The 22,665-nt window shown below is 45.7% G+C and overlaps 1 protein-coding gene across 6 annotated transcripts in view; it reads left to right on the forward strand.

The window, feature by feature from the left end:
* CIB1 (calcium and integrin binding 1) overlaps positions 1-22,665 on the forward strand; it is an 86,408-nt gene that overhangs the window by 27,999 nt on the left and 35,744 nt on the right. For 3 of the 6 annotated variants that reach the window (XM_085644397.1, XM_085644398.1, XM_085644399.1), the window contains 4 exons: positions 10,681-11,692; positions 12,368-12,473; positions 13,917-14,070; positions 14,222-14,340. In XM_085644397.1, coding sequence (XP_085500523.1) covers positions 11,640-11,692; positions 12,368-12,473; positions 13,917-14,070; positions 14,222-14,340 — 432 coding nt within the window. In that variant the 5' untranslated portion in view covers positions 10,681-11,639. The remainder of the gene's footprint in view (positions 1-10,680; positions 11,693-12,367; positions 12,474-13,916; positions 14,071-14,221; positions 14,341-22,665) is intronic. The other 3 variants (XM_085644396.1, XM_085644401.1, XM_085644402.1) reach the window with 1 other exon arrangement.

Genomic DNA, 22,665 nt, shown 5'->3' on the forward strand with positions numbered 1-22,665 from the left:
ATCTTGGCTTCTCTGTGCCACTAAACCATGTGATGCGAGGCCAACACTCCATTTCACTGGCTAACCCCCCTCCCATTCACTATTATACATTTGAACACCTTCAAACAAATTACCTCATGGCATGTGCTGTGGAATAACCAATCCTCTGTTTGATGCAACAGATCACAAACTTGCTCCATGCATAATAAGCATCCGGCCGCATGTAGGGTAGAGCAATGCAGGAGAAAAGCCAGCAGCGCTAAGTACAAGACAGTACTGATGACCGTGAAAGTCAAGAGCTCGAAGTGAAAAGAAACCGTGATGAAAGGAAAGGTGAATGCAGCAGGAAGCTTGCGTTGAAAAACTCTCACCCCTAATATATACCCTTCAATACTGTGACACAATCTGACTTGCCAACGGGAAATGTGTCTGCGTGCCAAAGAAATGTACCCAAATGCTTTCCCCGAAGACTCCTTATTGTAACTGCAATTCCATTTGGATCCATTTAGTGTCCACTATCTCTGAGAAGGCACGATAGTGCTCCAGGATGAGCAGCACATAACTGGCTGTATTGCCTCCTACAACCTGAGGCCCATGAGATAAGAAAAGAGACCCACCAAGTGTAGCCTCCGCTGGCAGGAATGTTGCACTCTGAAAGCAATTCGTCATGCCCAAAACATTGTGATTAACTGGCCCCTGAGCTAGTCTCACCTGTTCAGAGGTTCCCGCCAACTGTACTCTCTTCTCCCTCACCTTATGGCTAGTGTGCAGCTTAATGGGCTGTCCACAACTTCTGCCAGCAGCCGCCGGCAACTGCACCATTCCTCAGACTCCAGGATCATTATTTAACCGCATGGCAAACATTTCAAAGGCCCAGTACGGCTCTCCATGTTCGCCCGTCGGTCACCCACCTCCACTGTCCACCACTCTTTCCCACTGAGAAATGCCAAACAACCTCACGCACAAAAACACGCACACATACACCCACACACTTGGGCACGCTTGCAAAGGGACACCCCCATACATCGAGGTGGAAACTTAACTGGCACACACTGTGCTACATTCCAAAAACCTACCATGATTCTCAACCAAACTTCAACATCCAACAAACGTTGGCACAGCGACCTTATGCCCAATCAGAAGTGCAAATAAGACAGGAGGCTGTCCCGTTCTGGAATCTTTCTGGGACCTGATCGCCAAACCTGGCGATAGGAAACTGTACTTCCAATTAAGAGCCGGTTCCTTACTACTTAGGTCCCTCACAAGCAGATGGTCCAGTGTTGGTGCGGAATTATGTCCTGCTTGCGGCTTGCAAGCCGAATCAATTGCCCACTTTTTGTTTGTTTGTCCTTTATATGCTACCCCAAGAAGAATTTGGTTGTCTCCAATGTGCAAAACCCTAGGTACAAGGAGTAGTACTGTTGCGTTAAGAATTTTACGCACAAGCACTTTACCGATCATCTCTATTGCTCTAGCTAAGTATTTGGGCTGGGCATGGTTTTTAAGAAACTATGATCCTAAGTACTCTCCGGTAGTACCCCCATGAAGTTATGTTAAGTTGGATTGTGGGTCTTTTATCATTGCTGTTTCCCATTTTTAATTTTGTATATGTTGTTTTTTCAACATTTTAGTTCACTCTCTAGTCTTATGATCTGTTTAATGTCTTTTTAACAAACTTTTTAAGTATTCATTGATGGATTTCAAGCATTTTACATGGTTTGGAACAGTTGTTTTTCCTTGTTTTCTTTGTGTCTTTTATGATATTTTATAATCGAATAAAGACGATGATGATGATGATGATGACAGGAGGCTGTCTTTTTTCTTATATCATGGCTTCTGATGGAGGTAAAATGGTGCATGACGGACCGGCCCTAAGTAAACATTATCTGACATGCTGCACTTCCTCATGCTAGTGCAGCATGTCAGATATGCATTGCGCCTGTGTTAGGACAGGCTGTACCGGTCCCCGCCTGGCACATGCGCAATACAGCTGGTGGAGCCCTCTTCTGGCAAGGTGATATTTCAGCTGCTTTACGTACAAACCAGCGATCAGCGAGAACGCTTGTTTTCATTTAAAAGCTGCAATATTAAAGCAATGAGATGAATAGTGAGGCGTGATAGCTTAGTGGGTCGCTCCCCCTTGTGCCCCCTATGGGCAGCCGCTGCTGTCCGATGGAGGGAGTTGTTACTGAAACCTAATGGTGCCTCCTGGCTGTGCTGGAGAGGTATTGCTGAAGACGAAACTGCCACTTGGGGATATTTATACGATAAGGAATCTACACGAAGATTTGGTGACCACCAGACATATTTTCCAGAAGGTAAGTAACCTTTGTTTTGCTTTGATGCGATGGTTGTTAGAGATCTTTGTATTGGTATGGATTTATTATAGGTAACTGCTATTAAACTGCTCATGGTTTAGTGGTGACTGTGAAACTTGCCCCATGTTGATATAGTGTTTATGAATGGTCACCCATCCGATGTTACTGTCTGTTTTTGCTGGTGGAAAAACTCAAACCATTTGAAAGAATCCTCAGAGCTATATAAATTCTTAAACGTGTCCCTGTTGCCATCCATTGTGTTTGCTTCATATATTGGCCAGGGCTAATTATATTTAAAAAAATGCAAATTTATCAGCTTGCCAAGCTAATTTAATGCCAAACCAAGATTATGGAGAGATTATTACAAAGAACGCTGTAGGAGGAGTGCAGTGTAGTTCTCCCAAAAATGTAAATGTTACTAATTGCTGCAAAAACGTTGAAGTCACACATCATTGTTTTACCTGCAATCTTTTGTATGTGAGACCGAATATCAGCAATGTAGTAAAAACTCCAGCTTTCATTTATTCATATTTTTTCACAATTTATCCTTTTAGGCATGTCATTAGCCAAGACTTTTTTGATTTTAGTAACATTGTATATAGCATTTACTTATAGGGCCATTCTGTAAGTCCTCCCCACCCTTCCACTAGTCTGTTGTTGTGCCACTTTTATTTTTCTTCTGGTCACTATGGAATAAAGCCAGAGGCAATGAGTGCTCCCGCTTTGGAATGGAATGAGTGATGCAAAGGATGACCTCTGATGTCCACCGTATAGCTCACTTTGTGGCCACAATGTCTTCACCTGATTAACACTAGCTGGCTTTGGTTGTAAAGGAAGGAACTGATCCATAAGGTTGCACTGGATGTCACTTTAGAGGCTAAAACTTTTGAAGTAGGACATTTTCTTCCATGCAAATAGGTTGCTTTGAGGTGAAATATCGGGTGACAACACTTGCCTTCCCCCATGGGTAATGTCGATGTATACGCTGATGTTCTTCAACAGTTCCTCAAGCCTTATTGTAGATGTTGTAGGATGTGGCTTTGATGCACACATTCTCACAGACCTTCTTGGAAATGGTTTGTGCTTTTTTCTGTGGCATTTTATTGTTGTATAAGATATGTTTCTTATTTTCAGGTGATGAAGCAGGTCCTCTAAGCTAATTTCTTCCAGACAGGAATGATAGTTGCATGTGTAAACCATGTGAGCGTCTTCATTGATTGTTACTGTTCTTAGGAGTGTTTTCGGGAATGGGCATGTAAGACTTTCTCCAGGGGCAGTAGTTTCCCACACTGTATAAATGTTTTTGGAGGTAGTGTTATTTCTTAGGAGATCCATTTCATTTAAAAGCATTTGTCTTGACATGAGTGCCTTCCCGCAGTAAACCAGAGAGCAGCTGACTGTGTCTGTGGTGTCCTGTTGAATGAAACCTGACTCGTGCATGAGAGAGGGGTGTTGGAATAACAAAAAAAGAAGCAGAATATGTAAGACTAACTATCTTATCAAGCCCTCTGACCTCGAAAATCACTGGGGTATTACTAGTTTAAGGTATTATGCACCCCAGTGGTGTACCCATCAGTGCTCTGCAGTTACAGAATTAACAGGTGAGTTGTTGGAATCCTTTTCTGTGACACAGAGTAGTATTCCCTTACTGATAAATTACTACGGGATGAATAAGTGATAGAGCGAATGAAGAGATTGAATGATCCCACATAGTCAGGAAGTGTGCCTTTGACAGGTTGAGACATATTACAGCCTCAGGTTTCCTTCACAAAGGAAGATTCAGCCCTTTAAGATACGAGGCTTGCAGCTATTAAGAATACTACCCTGTAGAAAGATACTGACCCGCCTACATAATTATTGATTCCCTGGTATAATTTAGTAGGAGTTTAGTAAAAGCTTCCTTAGTCTGCAGCATGCTTACTTCTAAAATGTAAGTATTTAAATTACCATATTATTGACTGAATTTAGCTCAGTCAGCATGGCTAAATGAAATATGCTAATTTTGTATGACATGTTGTTAGTACTAGATAAGTGTAAATGCAAGCATTCTCTGAATACTGAAAAGGTGCAGATTGTGTCCTTAAAACGTAATTAACAAACCCAAATAATTTAAATGAAGGTAGGAATTGCGTACACCTTAATTCAGTGTTTTCCAAACTCTGGGTCAAAACCCACTGATGACTCATGAGTCTATTTTTGGTGGGTCATGAAAGTCCAAGCAATTAATAAAGATGTCTTTAAATTCTTTATTCATCTTTGTCGCATTTGCTGCACTTCAAAGACAGGACAAATATCAGGTTATGTCTTCTGACACCTTCCTGCTTATTTTTAGGCCAGCATCAGCGCGCATGCGCTGTCTGCAAGGCCTGCTGTAATCACTCATGCTGCCATAAGACTTTGGTTCACTCCTGCGTCGCTTCTATTTCCTGGCTTCTTATTGGTTGGTGCGCCCCATACATCACTTCCGTTTTTAGGCGAGGAGCACCTTCCAACTACAGTTTCCTTACACTGTAGGTCTTTATGTATTTTATTGGGGACTACTTATTTATTAACATGGCGCCCGTTTCACTGAGCAGCCGCGTAATACCTTTAATATGTGCGGGTGCCGATTACTTACTTACTAACATGGCACCCGCTTCACTTAACAGCCACGTAATACACACACGATTATTAACATGGCACCCGCTTCGCATAGCAGCCACACAATACCTTTAATGTGCACACAGCACGGCACCCGGTTTCATTAATATTTCTCTTGTTCCACCTTAAAAAAATATTTCAAAAGCAACAGCGGCGCTGCCGATCACCTTCCTACCGCTGCATGCCTTCCGCTGCTGGCGATCACACTGTGTATGTTTTAAAAGGTAAGTGGGGTAGGAGGGAGCCCCGCAGGACCAAGCTTCCATACCTACAGTCACGCAATACTATTAATGTGCACGGGTGCGGTGCTTTATTTCAGCATGCCACCCTGTTTCATTAATATTGCTCTTGTTCCACCTTAAAAAGGCAGCAGTGGCCTCTGCGCAGGGAGAAGAGGGGCCCAGAACCAGAGCCGGGCAAAGGGCTGGCGCAGGGAGCCAGTGAAGACCGTTCCCTGCAGAAGGCACCCCCTTAGAGACCCAGAGGAGGAAGGAGAGTGCACCCAGTGGCTGGGGGCGCCACCAGGAGCAAGAGGACGCGAAAATGGAGAAGATCGGACCCCTGGGGGCTGAGATATGCCCCCCAGAAGGTACACGACCTTTGACCTTTGACGACGAAGCACGTGGGGCTCCGCCGCCGGTCTGGCAACTGCCCCTGGGGTGGGTCAGGTCCCGGGGGCTGCCCCCCAAGGAAGAAAAGTCGGGGTGCGCCGTCGCACACCCCGTGAAGGTACCCCCGCGGGGTGCCAGGAGCCCACCCTGACCCCCACCGATACGGAGCGAGGGGGAGCGCCGCCACGCCCACCCGAAGATGTTCGGGGGGCCGAGACCCCATCCCCGGGCCCCGAGTGTGGAGGAGGTGGGGGGAAGTGCTGTTGCACTCCCCCCCCCCCCCCCCCCCCCCCCGAAGAACCGCTCCGTCGGGAAGGCTGCGTGTCTGCCCGCTGGAGCGGGTAGACGAGAAGAGTCGTGCCGGCTCCCGCGGCAGCACGCAAGGGTGCTGGCCGTGCGGGGAGCCGGCGGGGGCAGCCGGGGGTGGGCTCCCCGGGCTGCCCTCCCTCAAGGAGGCATGCGGGGGTCCCGGGTGAGACCGGGACCCCGAGCAGGAAGAATGGAGGCGCTAGGGGCCAGGGTGGGACCGGGCCCCAGAAAAGAGAAGGAGCGGCCGGGGGTGGGCTCCCCGAGTCGCCTCGCAGCACCTGGGGGTCCGGGTGGGACCGGGCCCCCCACCAAAGGGAGAAGAAGCGGTGAAGCCGCCAGCATCGCCAGCGCGGCTCTCCCCGGCACAGCGGTAGAGCCGCTCATCTAGTATTCACAGGAGGGAGCTCTAAACGCTCCATAATGCCTTGCAAGGCATGGGGAGAACATAGTTTTTGGCGCCTGGTGGCCCCCCAGAGGAGGGGGTCACCCTCATGAGTGGAAGACAGTGCATGGGGGCTGCAGGAGAACCGCAGCCTCCCCCAGCCTAACGGAGAACCGTCCCTCCATAAGTTTCATGGGGCACCTGAAAGAATAACCCCTCAAGGGCTCAGCCAGCGTCTATCACCTTCTGGGCTGGAACTTATGTTCTGCAGCTGAGGGTGTCCTACGAAGTGCATCACGGAGGAAAGGGCTGAGTTGGGGATGTCTGGAGAAGGGCATCCACTGGAGGTGAAGTGGTGTAACTGCACCGAAATGCATTTACTAATAGTTATTTCTTTCAGAGGGACTGAAGTTCATTTGTTTAACGTGATGTGCTGGTGTAAGGTGATGTTATAAGCCAAGTGGGGTTAGGTTGTCAGACAGTCCTGCTAGGGTGTCTGGCTGTATATGCGTAATCCTGTGATTTCATCTGTGATGCCTTTAGAGGCTGTAATTGCAATGCATGCAAATGATCAACAAAGGTGATGAGTACTGTCATTCTAAAGTGTGCGTAAACATGGATTCTTGCTGCTGCGCTTAGGTGAAGACCCCAGACTGCTAGCCCTTAAGATATAGAGGTGCATACTTTATGGTCAGTAGGAGATGCTCAGTCAGGGTCCTGTGTCACCAAGGCAGGTTTACTCCTTTTTAATGCTTGTTGAGGTAATGGGGTGGGTCGCCACTGGGATGGTGCCAGTGCGCAGGGCCCTCGCTCCAGGTTATGTTCAACTAACTGCATTGGGGGCAAGTTGATGTGCATACATGGGAGTGGTGGTACTAGAGCCCCCCCCCCCCCTGCAGGAGGGGTGGAGATGTTATGCAATGTCACAAAGTAATTCCAACAGCTTATGTATATTTGTAAATTGGTGCATAGTATTGAGTGGTGTGCGTGTTTAATAAATGTACTCTTACTTTTATAAAGCAAAGTACAGACTGGACAATCAATTATTGAGTGTTATTTTTGTGCACCTGCAAATGGCGATTACTAGCCCACACCACCTCCCTTGAGTAAGCCTCAGACTGCACTGCAACGCTACCCTCTGAGAGTCAGGCGCTACAATTGGGTGTTTGGTTCCCAGTGAAGGACAAATGTAGTCATGTTATTTGTGGAGGCCTCACAGATGCTGCCTCGTTTTCCAACAAGGTGAAAACTTTGTTTTTGTTGGAAAATATTTCACACAAAAAATAGGAAAAACTCACTCTGTATAATTCCCGGTACCCCCATCCACACACACACACAGCATATTTTGTGAACTTTTTTCCCTCCATTAGAAAGAACATTTTCATTGTGTTTTCTTATGATTTTTTGACATTCATGGAAATTAACCAGTGTAGTTTCGTCCACTCCTAGGAACATTTAATAGATTTTGTTCTATTATATGAGAAAAAATGCATCGTAAGTCTTTGTTTAGCATGTTCTAGTTTGCAAAATATTTTTTTGCTGCTTTTGTGTATGATTGTCATTAACCCGGATTGTTTACAGCATACATCTGATTGCCACTTTACAATCGAGCAAATACTTAGGACAGTAAATATAAGAAGTCATAAATATTTTCTATCTAGGCTTCCAACTGCTGCTACCCTCCTTGTATAGCCCGATCAGTGAGAACAGTGGTAATGTGTTGCATGAAGGCACTGTACTAATGTGCCTAATATTCTGAGCTTCGTATGGGAGAACAATAACTTTTTTTAGTTACATGAATTGCAATCCTCAAAGATCAAGGATTACAGTACAAAGTATACACGTAGTTCAAAAGTATATATGTGCCTCTTTACGTACACTTCACTCAAGAATGAGAATCCCTGTTTAACACTGTCCAGTTGAATTTTACTTAAATCCTCCAAACGTAGGAAATAAAATGCTCCCACTTCTAAGCCTTCTGTGCAGCCCTGCTTATTCATGACATTGTTTCATAAGAATAAGACATGAAAATGGAACACAGGAAAGATTTTGATTTCCATTCTTACAAACTTTGTTACCTAACACACTAGAAAACATGTTAATATCAACTTCGTGATTGTAGTTGGTTGTAGCCATTGAAAATGTGTAGAACGGATCATTTTGTTCTTTTGTGCTGTGAAACTATATGTTGAAATTCACATATAAACACATTCTGTGGGTAGTGTACAGCAATAAATTATCTATGTACATTTTACAGATAGTTCTTCAAACAAAATATTATATGAGTCCAAATGATACATGCGTTCTTCCATGCACAATGCTACCATCATAATGTTGTATTGTGACTTCCAGTGGTGTTTCTATGATTAATTGTCACCTCTTCCTGGTCATGGTACCCATATAGCTGATGTGTGCACATATATTACTTTTCCTTTTATTATGTTTTATTTAACAACTTTACCCAACTTTTAACACCTGCATTAAGGAGGCAGTAAACTGCATTTGAACTGACTGTTAAAACATATTTCCCAGACCACGTGGTGGAGAGAGCAGTGACTTTGCTAGACTAATGCTGCCTATCCATACTGATGTCACATTTAGATCAGTCTCTCACAATCTTGCTCGCTCTCACTCTCTTCTTCAACATCTTTCCCTCTACCATGGCAGAATCTGTCACCCTGATAAGACAGGGTACTCCCCGTGCAGAGGTGTGGGGAATAAAACCTGTTGTTAATTTTAGAAATGGTGTAACACAGATTCACTTGGTAAAGGGGAAACATTGGTAAATTCAGACATTATGCTTACCATCACCACTACGCCCCGACTACAATTATTTTTTCCTTTTCGTAATAGAGATGCATGCCCCACCGGGCATCAAAGCTCTGTGTAATAAGGGCTAATCCTAACAGGTCGCTACCCTGCTGCCGAAATAAACGCATTCACCAGGCAGCATATTGCATAGTGTTTCATGAGGGAGTGTAGTGCGCAACACTGGAAGAAGCTAACCACTAATATATAATTGTGTGTTTTACATTTGCATGACTATGATGACCGAATATAAAAATACGATGCTGAAGAAATTGGTCAGTCGTTAGTGCAAGAGGTTCTCGTATAAGGCATCCTTCATGTGCTGCATATAGGGCCACCAGCTATTTGGGCCTCCAGGGAGTAACCACGACTAGGGGGCAGGAATGTATTTTTCTGTTTCTTTGGAACTGAAGTCATCTCTAGCAGAAACGCTGTACATAGACGAGGTTATTGATCAGACCGAGGCCACCGGGCTAGTGTGCTCGAAGTAAGCTGCAAATATAATTTGCTAGTATTCTGCTTATTGCTGCATTTTTTTTTCTTTTTTTAAAGTACCGCATGACAAACTGTGTCATACAAATTTGCACTCTTTTATACTGAGTCTGGGATAACTAATTGGCGACAGCTTAGTTGTAGTATATACCGTGTCTCATGATGTATAGATGCAGTCCACCTGCCAGGAAAAAAGGAAGTAAAAACCATTTGTGTTTTTTGTTCAGGACGTAGACCGCATTAAGCAGAAACAATTTAATAGAGGCATATTCCAGATAGCAAATGTTCTCAGTATCCTATGAAACGTTTTCAACGCTTTGCGGCAACCTGACATGAGACTATCAATACCTGCTACTCCCCAGCTCTGTGCTGTATTGATACCAAACTGTGCTGAGGTGTCGAGGGGTGCGGGTGGCGATAAACTCTGCCAAACAGCATGATACTGCTCATTCAACAACATGGGATGCTCTACATGACCCAGTTTCCACAGGCAGTGTTGCAGTGTTAAGTGATCTATAATACAAAAAGTCAGATATTTGTTTACCTTAACTGTCTGCTCCCAGACACCGTTCTGCAGAAATAACTTTGAGACAGACTACAAGTTAATGTGCTACTTTCTGATCTCTGGACACTCTAAGAAACAGGCAAGAGGCCTAGGGTGGTTTCTTCTGGTAGTGTAGTTATGGTGCAGTTGTCAGTCACCTTATGAAAAGGTACCAATTCAGCCTTAGCCTTGAGTCCTCATAACGGTCACCTGCCCAGTTGGCTTTACGTAGGCTCCTGTGTGGCACTATTGAAAGGGGGGTAGGCTCTCATGTGTGAATGAAGTGTCACAGGAGTCTTCACTTAGTGCACAGCCTCAAATTATAACTACCAATATATAAAGACCTTACCCAGTTCAATGCATTGGTTAGATGCGATCACATCATCTTCAAGTGCTGAATTTTATCAAAAATAAATTGCTGTTTTTATCATTTACAGATAGATTGATAAATTATCACTAATACCACAGTTTTTTTAATTGTGTGTTACTAACTTTGTGTGTCTTCCTTTGGTTACTTGCTGTATGCTTAGTCTTGGGTATGTCATTTTCTCCCTTATCTAGAAACTAAATTTGTCTCATTCTTTCTTTCTCTTTCAGGCTGATCTTGAAAAACACGTTTTGGCCTTTACTTCATGCTTCTCTTTCACTTCATTAGTTCCATAACGGTCTTCCTTATAATCTCTAGTTCCATATTATATGATCCAGTATGAATCGATCCATGTACTTGCGGTATCTCAAGCACCGCCTCCACTACACTGTATTATCCCTTGAATGCTACCCTTTTTTTGCTCCGATATGTATTTTGCATATTTGTTTGAAATAATATTTCCATATTTTCACAGTATTTTGTTAGTATGGCATACTTTTTGATGGCATGTCATCTCCTATTTACGTTTGGCTGTCCTTCACTTTTACTTCTTAACTTCACCTATGTCTCGTTCCAACTTGCCTTCTGACTTCCTGTCCATCCAAGAGGTATCTTTATTCCATTTACTCTTTGCCACGGGCATACATCTAATCCACACAAAATACCCATAAGCGACCGTAAGGTGTTGTTTCACATACGCAAGGTTCTTTACAAATCTTGAGATTCCCTCAGGTATAACGCTTCTAGAATACAGCTCACAGCCTTCAGAAACTCTTCCTCCAGGGCCTGCTGCATGAGCTCTACTACTCTGGTGTATTCAAATATTTCACTCACTTTCATACACAATCAAACATAATCCTGACACATGGGTTTCGGGTTACCTCGCCTCTCTCTTTCCCCTAATTAACTAATTCCTAATCATGTAACCCTCCTTCCAAAAGCAATCTGAGGTAAAAAGATGATAGTTTGACTTTAAGTCTTCTTTTTTCAACCATCTTCAGCTAATAACATAGTCACCGACTATCTTGGTTGCCGCCACTCCCATCTCACCTCCTCCTTTTAGACAACCATGTTGCTTTCTATCGCACTGTAATCTTTTATTGTTCCTACCAAATTTGGACCCTGGATGTAGCCGTTTAGGGCTGGCCTTCAGCACCGTGTGCAGACGTTTCTAGCAGTTAGAGGAGCGATGCTGCAGATGGAAGGTGGCAGTTGTGAAGCAGACGCAGATGTGAGGACCAGGTAGAGGGCAGCCATAATATGGTAGAATTTTGTCATCGCAGTGGCCCCGTGTGACAAATAGTTTGTGTACTCCTGGTAGTCTCCCCCCAACATAGCTAAGTTGTACTCCCACACAATATAACATCTTTCTTCCCCAACAAAGTAGCTCCTCGCAATACAATAGCCTTAACCACAGATTGTGTGAGATATGCTTCATCTGTTCTTGATGGGGTAAAAGCAGCTGCATGATTGTTGCACCTTCTAACACCAAATTGCAGTCCTATTCGACAGCTAATTTTGAGGTATTTTTCCTCCCTGGGACTTTAGGCATCACAGTCACTGCTTGAGGAGTAAGACATGTATTTATTTATAGTTTTTATGCAGATGTTAATTTGTTGCTGTTAGTGGTGATTGGAGAAGGTAATTTGGCAGCAGCGATGTCTCCAAAACAAACTTGAGCAGAAAACTATTCTAAAATGAAACTCTAGTTTCATAGCAGCATGAGTAAACTGAATTATATTTCAAGAAAACAGCTTGAGCATTTGCAGGTAGGTTAGTGACATTATACATCCATCTATACTGCTACATACTTTTTTTAGGTGTTGGTTTACTGTTGAGTGCTGCATTTGTCTGAACAAAGGTTATGCACATAACTTTTTTTTAATTGAATTTAATTTACTGATTATTTTCTTTAAGTGCTTATAAAAGATTTGCTGAACTCATGCCCAAAGACCAAAGGAATGCAGATGTTCTCTCTGTGAGGCTTACGCAGGAAAAGATCCTCACTTTACCAGAACTTAAGGTGAGCATATCATCTTTTTGTATTTTTTGTTTTCCTGTCATGTCTGCATTTATTGAGTTACTTGTAAATAGTGTTGCATGCCATGTAGGTGGTGCGACTGTGCCATACACATGTAGATTGGCTAAGATGGTATTTGATGGTATGCATTAGTATGTAGATCTGTTTATAGTAAGTATAGTAACTACTTCTCTGAAGTTATGATAGCTGGCCAAGTGCAGAGCCCACAATAGTACTGTATTTTCATTTGATCACGCTTTGGTCTGGAGCACAAAACTGTTAAGTGTAAAAATGTGGAATACCTGACAGAGCTCGGCCACAGAAATCCATGAAAATAGAATTCCTAAGGGGGAGCAAGTCTTTAGTGCTATGTAAAATATGGAGACTAAATGGCACCTTGATTCTTAGGGGACAGACACAGACTAGATGATATTGGTTTTCTTCATGACCTGTTTAGTTTTCTGATTGCTTTAAGTTATAATTTCTCCGGCTGCTTTATATTGGCTGTAAGGCAGCATGCTGGGTCTGCCTTACACACCTGAGTGGAATATGAGTGCAGAAGATTGTTGCTCACTTGGAAAGCTGACCATTTACTTAATAAGTTTAGGAAATGAGAAGCTGAAGTAGGTTGGCCATGGGAATTTGAAGATGGTTAACCGGTATGGCAATGTGAGAGGAGGGACAGAGAGTTACTTGGATCCAAGTGGGATGAAGCTTGAGAGTAGAGTTGGGGTTACTGATACTTTGTAAATTAAAGAATATTGGGTTGCCAGTGACAAGTGGGGCAGGTGATCTAGCCACCAGAATAGGCAGTGCTCTTGTTGTGCGAGTTTACTTTGTGCTCTGGTCAAACATTTTGTGTGTTGATTTCGTAACAGGAATGCAGGTGCCATGTGTAGCACCCTATGATTGATTAGAAGTGTTTCGGCTGGAAGATAGTACAGTTAGAGACTATCAGACATGTGTAATGTTTCTTGCAAATATCCTGGCTGCATACTTTTTTCTTTCCTTGAAGTTGTATGTTTTTAATGCCTGGGAAAGTATATTATAGCTATCCAATTTGTAGATTTCTAGAATGAGATAGGCAGTTTCGAAGCAGCAGAGTGAGAGTACGGGTCTGCTTTTTCTGATTATTTTGAGGGAGCATGTTCACGCTAGAGGTTTGTTCCAGTCAAAACTGAGCACTGTGTTACCATGTGTTTTGCAATCCCGCAAAGGCGAAAGAGTTCTATCGAAGCTACTTCTGTGATGCTTCATTTCACTTGTGAGCAGAACATGTCAAATCTTGGGTAGTTTGAAAGTATAAAATTCAACGAAGAGAATACAGGATTAGCTGTATCAGTTGAAGAGGCAAAATGTACCATTTCCAACTCGATTGAGAAGATAAATAAAAAGTGAACAAGCTTAATTTCTGAGCCTACACATGCAATATTTTTCTGCTTACAGGCAAACCCGTTCCGTGACCGCATTTGCCATGTATTTTCAACGTCGGAAAACCGTGACGGCAGCATGTCCTTCGAAGATTTTCTTGACATGTTGAGTGCTTTCAGTGATTCTGCTATTCCTGATATTAAGTCCCACTATGCATTTCAGATTTTTGGTGAGTGCATGTTTTTCTAAATTGGTACTTTATTGACATTTAATCCATATTGCAACATTAGAAAATCAAGCTTGTCATGGTTATTGATATGTCTCTCATATGACTGGAAAATGTTTCAAGTCCAATTCTAAGGACTTTTTTTCTTTTCAAGACTTTGATGGTGATGGAACCCTGGACAAAATGGATTTAGAAAAACTGGTGAACCGCTTGACAGGAGACGCCAACGATACCAAACTAAGTGAATCTGAAATGATCCAGCTAATTCAAAATGTAAGGTCTTTGAAGGAGCATGTTTTTCACAGTTGGTAGGGTCCATTCTATCCATGATTGTGTGTCTTTAGCACATAAGTCATCCATGCCACGAGTATGCTATTTTTTAGACCTAAGAACCTTTAGACAGGGTATGTTTGCGGGTCATTTTTGTTAAACTTTCCAGTCATTCTTTTTTTCTGATCTGATATGCTCCATTAAGCTATAGCACTCTCTGTTCCTGGGGTTGGGTGTAAATCAGAGGCTGAATCCACAGATCTTAAACAAGGTTCTGAGAGGGTTCTTGCTTCTAACATTTTCCTGAACCTATGCATATAGAGTTGGGACAAGCTGATAAATGTTTGTTCTGATGGATACATATTCCAGCATATAATTCACCTTCTAAATATCCCCAAGTGCCAATTTGTAAACTTTTTTCCCAAGCAATAGCTCTCCAACATCACCAGGTGGTGCCGCTTGGCTCAAGCTGCGATTCCAGTCCCACAGAATTTGAGGACGTTGGAGCATATACAGTGCCAATCAATGTACTAAAATGTCATTTGCTGTTTCTTCGCATCTCATTAATGCTGGTCAGGAGCTCTTCTCAGTGTTTCACAACAAAATCCTTAGATTTTCAATAGTAGCTAGGTCAAATGTCTCCCCAAGGGTTTCTGGATGTTTATCTTATTGCAGATGACACAAGAAAAGTTGATGTTTGCAAGTGATGTCTGTGTTCTGAATGTAACATCTTTGGTTCCTGTCCTTTTGTGGAACCGAAGGGCATTGGAGAGCAGGAGGCCAAAATATTTCTGGTCGCGGCCTGCAGGGAGAACCTGATGCATTCTTATTTCTCTACAGATAGGGAACAATCTCCCAAAAGATCTTACCTCAAGAAACACAAATTGCTTTTATAAGGAGAAATCCTTTTCTTTCTCCGGGACTGTTCAGAGTCTACGCTCTATTCCCCGATCCTAGACCCTTTATTGACTTCTGTACTAATTCTGAAATTGGAGAATATGAAGCCAGTTTTTCCCACTCCATCGGCCGATTCTGCACAAGTTGAATCCTACCCATAATATCTTCAGAACAGCTCAGTAGTCCTTTCGAACACTCCCCAAGTGTGAACCCATTTCTGCAGATTTGCAATTCAGGTGGATCTGACTTTAGTGCCTCCCGCTCCTGCTTCTATAGAGGCTCTGGCCTTGGCGCTGTATCAGAATAGATTTAAGTCACCCTTAACGCCCAAAACCATGCCTTCAGCATCTTCTTCCTCTGAGCTGTACTGGAGGCCACCTACCTCATTGAAAATGGTGGAGATTCTCAGTATTGCTGAGGAGAAGGTGCATGCTAATTTTGTTGATGTACCTTATGCAAACATGGTCTTAGCACATAGGTGTACACGCATGAAGGAATTATGTCTCCAGCTTCAGTATCCTCGCCACTTCCACCTCGAACAGCTTAGCCCTTCGCATGGTCATCACCACATGTCTTCTAGACCTCTGTGTCCATTCCCTGTGGAAGCTGATAAACTGATTGTGTTGGGACAGGAATATCCTCTACATGATAAACAGGTGTGTACCACTACCCTGAAGGCCCGACTGCATATGAAACTGGTATCCAGACTTTTTGTTTAGTCCAGCAACCACACACATCTATCATGTGTGCAGAAGCCTCACCCTTTCCATTGTAACATAAGGGTCTAGAACCTGTTCTCTGACCTTGAGGGACACACAAGTATGATCTTGTAGCTGGTTATGGATCATTACTTGTTATAGGTGACACAAGGAGTAGTCCTATAAAAAGGAGTTTCAGGTGAAAGATGGTGTGCAAGCTGCACTCATATCAGGTGTATTTACTATAGTTCAGGGGGCCTGAGAGGGCTCCTTGGCACTCAGCCTGATAGCGGTGGACATTTGCTAAAGAGATCCAGATACCCTCATGCACAACCCTACAACTGCCTCAGGGTGTGTGTTGGAAGCAGGTATCAGTGAGAGGAAAGTTTCTGCAATGAGTGATACATGTGCTTGCAGGACTATGGTTGAGAAGAAGTATCTCAAACCCAAGGAGGTTCTCCATTATGCCAATGACACAGGGTTGGTAGTCAGTGGAGACGACATGGAGTACTTGATGGCTAGAGTTGTTGAAATCCTTGGCATGGTGACCATGGTCGATGCAGGGGTGAGAGAGAGACAGGGTGCTGTATAACTCTTGAGCAATTATTTGATTTCCCCTGGTTTAGTACTAGGGCCAGAAGCCTGCATGGTTTGTACTAGGTCAAGAGCACAGGCTGCATGTTAGTTTCATGAAGAGACTGGGACCATCCTAGATGTGCAGGAACCAGTGAGCAGATCATAGGCAGATTCTGTGAAGGTACAGGCTGTGCCCCCTATTGACCATGCACTACAGGGAAAGGAGGTTTAGGCACACAAACTGGACCAGGTTTTGGAGTCTGGCTCCCTGCCAGATGTTGTTAGCTGCTGGAATACCTACCCATGAGGAGTCCACCAGATACAAGTTCAGTGCTCTACATTTGTGAGACTTTGGAAGGAAAATCAAGAACAGGCTTGAAGGATGTGGTTGTAATACATTATGTTGGCTGGGAGAATGAACTGCTGTATAGTGAGATTGTGCACCCTAAATCAGGTGGTAGAAAAAGGCTAGTGATTCCCCTAGTACATAGAGATTTCCTGTTGTTTTTGGTCCATGAAGTGCCTTTAGCGGATCACTTGAGCATAAAAAAGAGCTAGGATAGATTAGACCAGTGATACGCCGGGATACAGAGCGGGTCAGTAGCCCTTGTTGTAATTGCGAGTGAGTGCTAAGAAGGGAGGTAAGACCACAACACTGTTAGTACCACTGCCAGTAGTAGGTGTCTCATTCTTGCTGGTCAACATTGACATCCAGTGGGGGGCGTGGCTAGCGGCCGACGGAAATGGTCGCTCTCTAAGGCGGCTCCGTAGCCCTTGCCGATCTATCCGTCCATTTCTCCGCTTCTTGGCTGGAAGACTTCCCAATTACATCAGAAAACCTCCCCCCGATCCTGCACGAAGGCACCGCTCGGAAAAGTGCTCAGCCTGCGTTTGAGCCAGTAACAGCGGCCGACGTGGGACGCCCCGAATGAGCCAAAATGGCGTCTGGACGATAGGGGGAGAAACAGCCCAGACCGAGACCCCGGGGCCGGGACAGTGCTGCACCTGGCTGTGAGATCGACGCCACCCGGGGCTTCATTACCCCCTGGGGGCCACCGGAGGGGGGCGGAGGTGAGGCGGCGGCCGGACACGGCTGCGGACAGTGACGGAGGGCAGGCGTGCCGGCCAGCTGCGGGGGACTGAAGTCGGACAGGAGGGCCGGCCAAATCGAGATCCCCCGGCTTTGCGGCCTATCTGCGAGGCCATAGAGGTACCAAGGCCCGCTGCATCTTCCGGGGGTCATCGAGCGACTTAGGTGAGAGGGCGCTGATCAGGGGCTGGAGGGGGCGAAGCAGTGATTGAGATACCCACACCACCCAGTGTGTGCTGGGAGCGGACCTAACGGCTGGCATTAAATCAAGGCTCCGGATGTGCAACCTACCTCTGGAGGCGCTGCAAAACGACCGCTCCTTCCAGCGCTGTACCCCATGAAAGACCGGCGGGTACACCTCTTCACCACAGTGAATATTGCTGACACCAGCTCCACATTCTCCTCATGAGTCCCTACACGCGGCGCTCGCTACAGTGGAGCTGGGTGTGAGCCGGACGGCCACAGACACCCGCAGCCCATACTGAGAGGTCTGTTTATAACGATACGGGGGACCCCCAACCTCCACTCACAGACGCGGAGGTGGGTGCTGCCGAGTGAGCCGCCCCGCCAGCTTTGGGCCTCCTCTAATCCCTATGTAGACTACCGCTGAAGCAGCAGTAACACAGCTTGAAGCTCAGCTGGCTCCCAGGGGGTCCAGGTGGTGGCGGAGGGGTTTTCCCCTCCCCCGGGAAGACTGCGGTGCTGAACTGTGGCTCCCTGCAGAGAGGGCCCATACATCGTGGACATCGGCTTGATACCGAAACGGATTCCATTGCGGACTGGGGACGCCCCGATCTACCTTGCCCAGCAGAGCCACCTGGAACACCGACAGGCCGGCGGAGGGTGGTCCATTCCTCTGCGGCTGCAAATACAGGTGTGTTTCTCCGAATAGTTGCACTTCTTTGTCTCCTATACACTAATTATGGCCACCAACAAAGGACTCAAATCCCAAACCCCAAAACAACTGGCAAAGTTTGCCTGGACCAAGCAGGGGGACGACACTGATGTGACGACAGGAGACGATCCCAAAACCTCACAACCTCTCCCCCCGCTAAAACTCTCACCCTGGAAAACATCATGGAGGCCACAGCAGGTGTTCGGACATCTCTGGCAACATTTATCGACTCCGTGAACATTGAGGTAACCCTCCTGCGACTGACCTAAAGAAAATGGACTCCAGGGTCAAGGAAGTTGAGACCACTACGACGGCCCTCGTGTCCGACACATCTACCCTCCAGCAACAAGTTGCTCAGCTCCAGGATCAGCACAGAAGGATGGAAGAGCTCCTAGATGATTATGAAGGGAGGGCGAGACGAAATAACATCCGTATCCTTGGGGTGCCTGAACGAATGGAGGGGCCGGCTGTGGAGTTCTTCATGGAAGACCTGGTGCTCAACAAACTCCAACCTAAACGTCTCTCCGGTTACTTTTCCATTAAACGACCCCATAGGGTTCCTGGGGGGGAGTCCGAAACCCGGGGCTCCTCCGACGCCCATAATTGCAAGAGTCTTCTGGTTTCGAGATAGGGATGTCATCTTACAAACAGCACGGGCCGGCCCTCCGTTGAAAATCGACAACACCAATGTGACATTTTTTGTGGATTCCGCTGTCAAAGTTCTGGCGCAAAGACGTAGTTTCACAGCGGTTAAAAAAGCCCTCCGAGACAAATACATTAAATACTCCATGGTATTCCCGGCCAAACTTCGGATAGAATCTGACGGTAAGACCTGGTTTTTCCTGTCTCCGGAGGAGGCCTGGGACTGGCTGAAAGGATGGCGTTGAATAGGGAACCGTCGGATGGCTACAGCAATAGAGGTCCCAACAATAGCCAACGAGCCTCGACCGCTGCAAAAGAACTGCTTCCAGACGGAAACTCAAATGGGGTACATTGACTCAATCCACCAGACCTTGTTGCTTGTACCTACATCTCTTAGTCAGGTATGTCCTTTCCGGTTCCAAGACTTGCAATTTGCTTGCGACGATTCTCTGGGTGAATGTCGACACTATACTGGAGGTGGGACTGACAATACCTAGCTTATTCCTCACGTTTCCAAAATGACACTAAGTATACATGAGGATTGGACTAGAATGAACTGCGTTTAAGTATACTATGAAAATATTACGTTGATAAGGCGAGGGGTGGAGGTGGTTAGCCAGGCACCTACCAAATGGAGGGGTGGGCGACAGGCACTCTGCCTTGTTGGGGAGTGGATAGTTCTGATTCCACTGGCAGTGGGGCAGGGAGGGCGGTTCGGAGGGGGGGGGGGAAGGGGTAGTTGGGGTTTTTGTTGTTATAGATTTCTTTGCATAGAGCATTCAAGTCTGCCTGATTTCGCCAGTCAAGAAGGCTAGACTACTGCTATAATTTATTTACTTTTGTGGGTGGGACGGTGGAAGTTCCGCCAACACTGCAGTTATATACCATCCTTTGGACTGGGGTTCGCAACATGTGCCACAAACAGTGACACTACATCCCCTTTTGCTCTTCCTCATTACCAGTTATGGCAGACTCAGAAGACATGAAGCTATCAATACTGACGTGGAACGTTAACGGTCTGGGAAGTAAAATAAAGAGGGGGGGTGGTCCTGCAGTATCTTAAAAGACAATCACCAGATCTGATATTGTTGCAGGAAACTCACCTGGTGGGAAACAGTTGTAAGGCCCTCCAGAGATGGGGATACAGACTTGTGGCCCAAGCAGGGTTTACGTCTGGGTCTCTGCGTACAGGTATCCTTATTCGTAAAAACCTAACCCTTACACCTATCAGAACCTGGGCCGACCCACAGGGTAGATTTGCTGTACTGGAGGCGACCTGGGAGGGTAAACCAATGAATGTGATATCAGCCTACCTGCCACCTGCACTGGGTAAGACAGCATTACAAGACCTGGGAAAGATTCTAATTGATCTCCCCCCTGGCACTCTTGTACTGGGATGAGACTTTAATATAACAATGGACGACCCGCTTGACAGACACACTCCAAGGTCGTCTCCCAGACGTAGTACATACATGGCGGACTTCACCCAAGCAATGGGACTTGCAGACATTTGGCGCACGCTGAATCCCGATATATAGTTCATTTCACACATTATTCGAATTCAAATAGAAGTATCTCCCGCATTGACTATTTCCTTGCAGACATAGGTCATTTCCAACATCCCCAAGGGCTCCCTAGAGGTATCTCCGACCATTCTCCCCTCAGGGTTGAGCTTACTTTTTGCCAGCACTACACCCGAGGCCCCATAATCATTAACCCATGGCTTCTTACAATCCCAGTTATCAAAGACGACCTTACCGAGCACACAGACCATTATTTCACCGAAAACATCGGCTCTGTTGATTCGGCAAACACTATATGGGAGGCATATAAGGCAGTAATTAAAGGACGGGCCCTAGCACTGAAAATCGGGTATATTCGACCCCAAAATGAACAGCTGACCCCAATGGAGAGTGACTTGCTCCTCTTGGAGACAGAACACAGCACCTCTCCCACTGAAGCCATGGCCCACAACCTCCGAAATAAGCAATTAGAATACCAGGCCCTAGCACGGGAAAAGACCCAAGCGAAACTCCTTCATACACGCCATAGAGTTTACGAGCTTGGGGAACGTGTCGGCAAAATGCTGGCGTGGCTGGAGCTGCAAGATCAGGCGGCTCGATAGGTCCCTGAACTTTTACTTGAGGGGGTAGGCGAGTAACGGACCCCCAGGAAGTGGCAGAAACATTTGCGGACCACCTGGAGGCAGTATATACCTCTAGAACCACATCCTCCTCCGAGGACTCTCGTCAGCTCTTGGAGGAAATGAACCTACCTACGCTCCCGGACGGTGACCGGGATGATGCTTTAGATGCAGAGATAACAGCAGAAGAAATCTGTAAAGCTATCTTTGCCATTAATTCCGGGAAGGCAATGGGACCTAACGGAATTCCGATTGAATTCCTCAAGGGGATGGCCCTTAAAGTGGCACCACACCTTAAAAACATGTATGAAGAAAGTCTGAAGCGGGGTATCCTCCACCTAGACCAAAGGTTGGCCTCTATAGCCGTCAACGCAAACCAGGTAAACCGGCAGTCAACTGTGGCTCATACAGGCCCATTTCTTTAATCAGTTCAGAAGCTAAAGTATTGGCTAAACTTCTCGCATATCGGCTAATCGGGGTCCTCCCATCACTGGTCCACGAAGACCAATCGGGGTTGGCCACATAAGGTTTTAAGTACCTGGGTATTTTTATCACATCTGACCCCAAATTGTTCTATGAACGCAATCACCTGGCCCCCCTAAAGCGGCTACAAGAAGATGTTAAGCACTGGAGGTCACTGCCCCTGTCCCTACTAGGAAGGGCAGTCTTATTTAAAATGCTTACGCTGCCCTAGATTTTTATATGTACTCCAAAACTTTCCATTCCCTATAGCCGACAGTTACTTTGCCACCATCGAAGGTAAACTCCGCACCTTGCTATGGGACTGGAAAGCACCTCGCATCGCACTCCAGGAGCTAACAAAGGGGTCAGAGGTTTTGCCCTTCTGTATCTACGCCTCACCTACTGTGCCTCACAGCTGGTGTCCATTAATCACTGGATTTATGGCTCCCCATCGAACCCATCTTTCCACCTCGAATTATACCAAACCGGTAGGGAAGGGTATTTAGGTGCTCTTTACGGCAAAGTCCGGAGAGACCGATACCTAGGGCCTATGTCCCAAACTGTGGCCATTTGGCACAAGGCCACTAAGCGCCTGGGATGGGCAGATAAATTCACAAAAGCCACACCGTTGTGGTCATCTCAGCGATTAGACTCACCTTACTTCCACACAGGGTTTGTTAAGTGGGATATCATAGGCATAACCAGCGTGGGGGACTTGGTCAGCAAGGGGAAACTTCTCACATAAAGAATTACACTCTTGCACCAGGAGAGGTCTTTCGATACTTACAGATCAGACATGCTCTACTCGCCAAGATTCCAAACCTAACCCCCTTGCCAGACTCTTCTCACCCCCCCCTCCATCCCCCCCCCCCCCCCACCCTTCCAGAGGACCGCTTGCTCACAGGAGACAAAAGCTGTCTCCTGT

This window comes from Triturus cristatus, chromosome 3_1, assembly GCF_964204655.1.
Source record: "Triturus cristatus chromosome 3_1, aTriCri1.1, whole genome shotgun sequence".
Classification (NCBI taxonomy): Eukaryota; Metazoa; Chordata; class Amphibia; order Caudata; family Salamandridae; genus Triturus; species Triturus cristatus.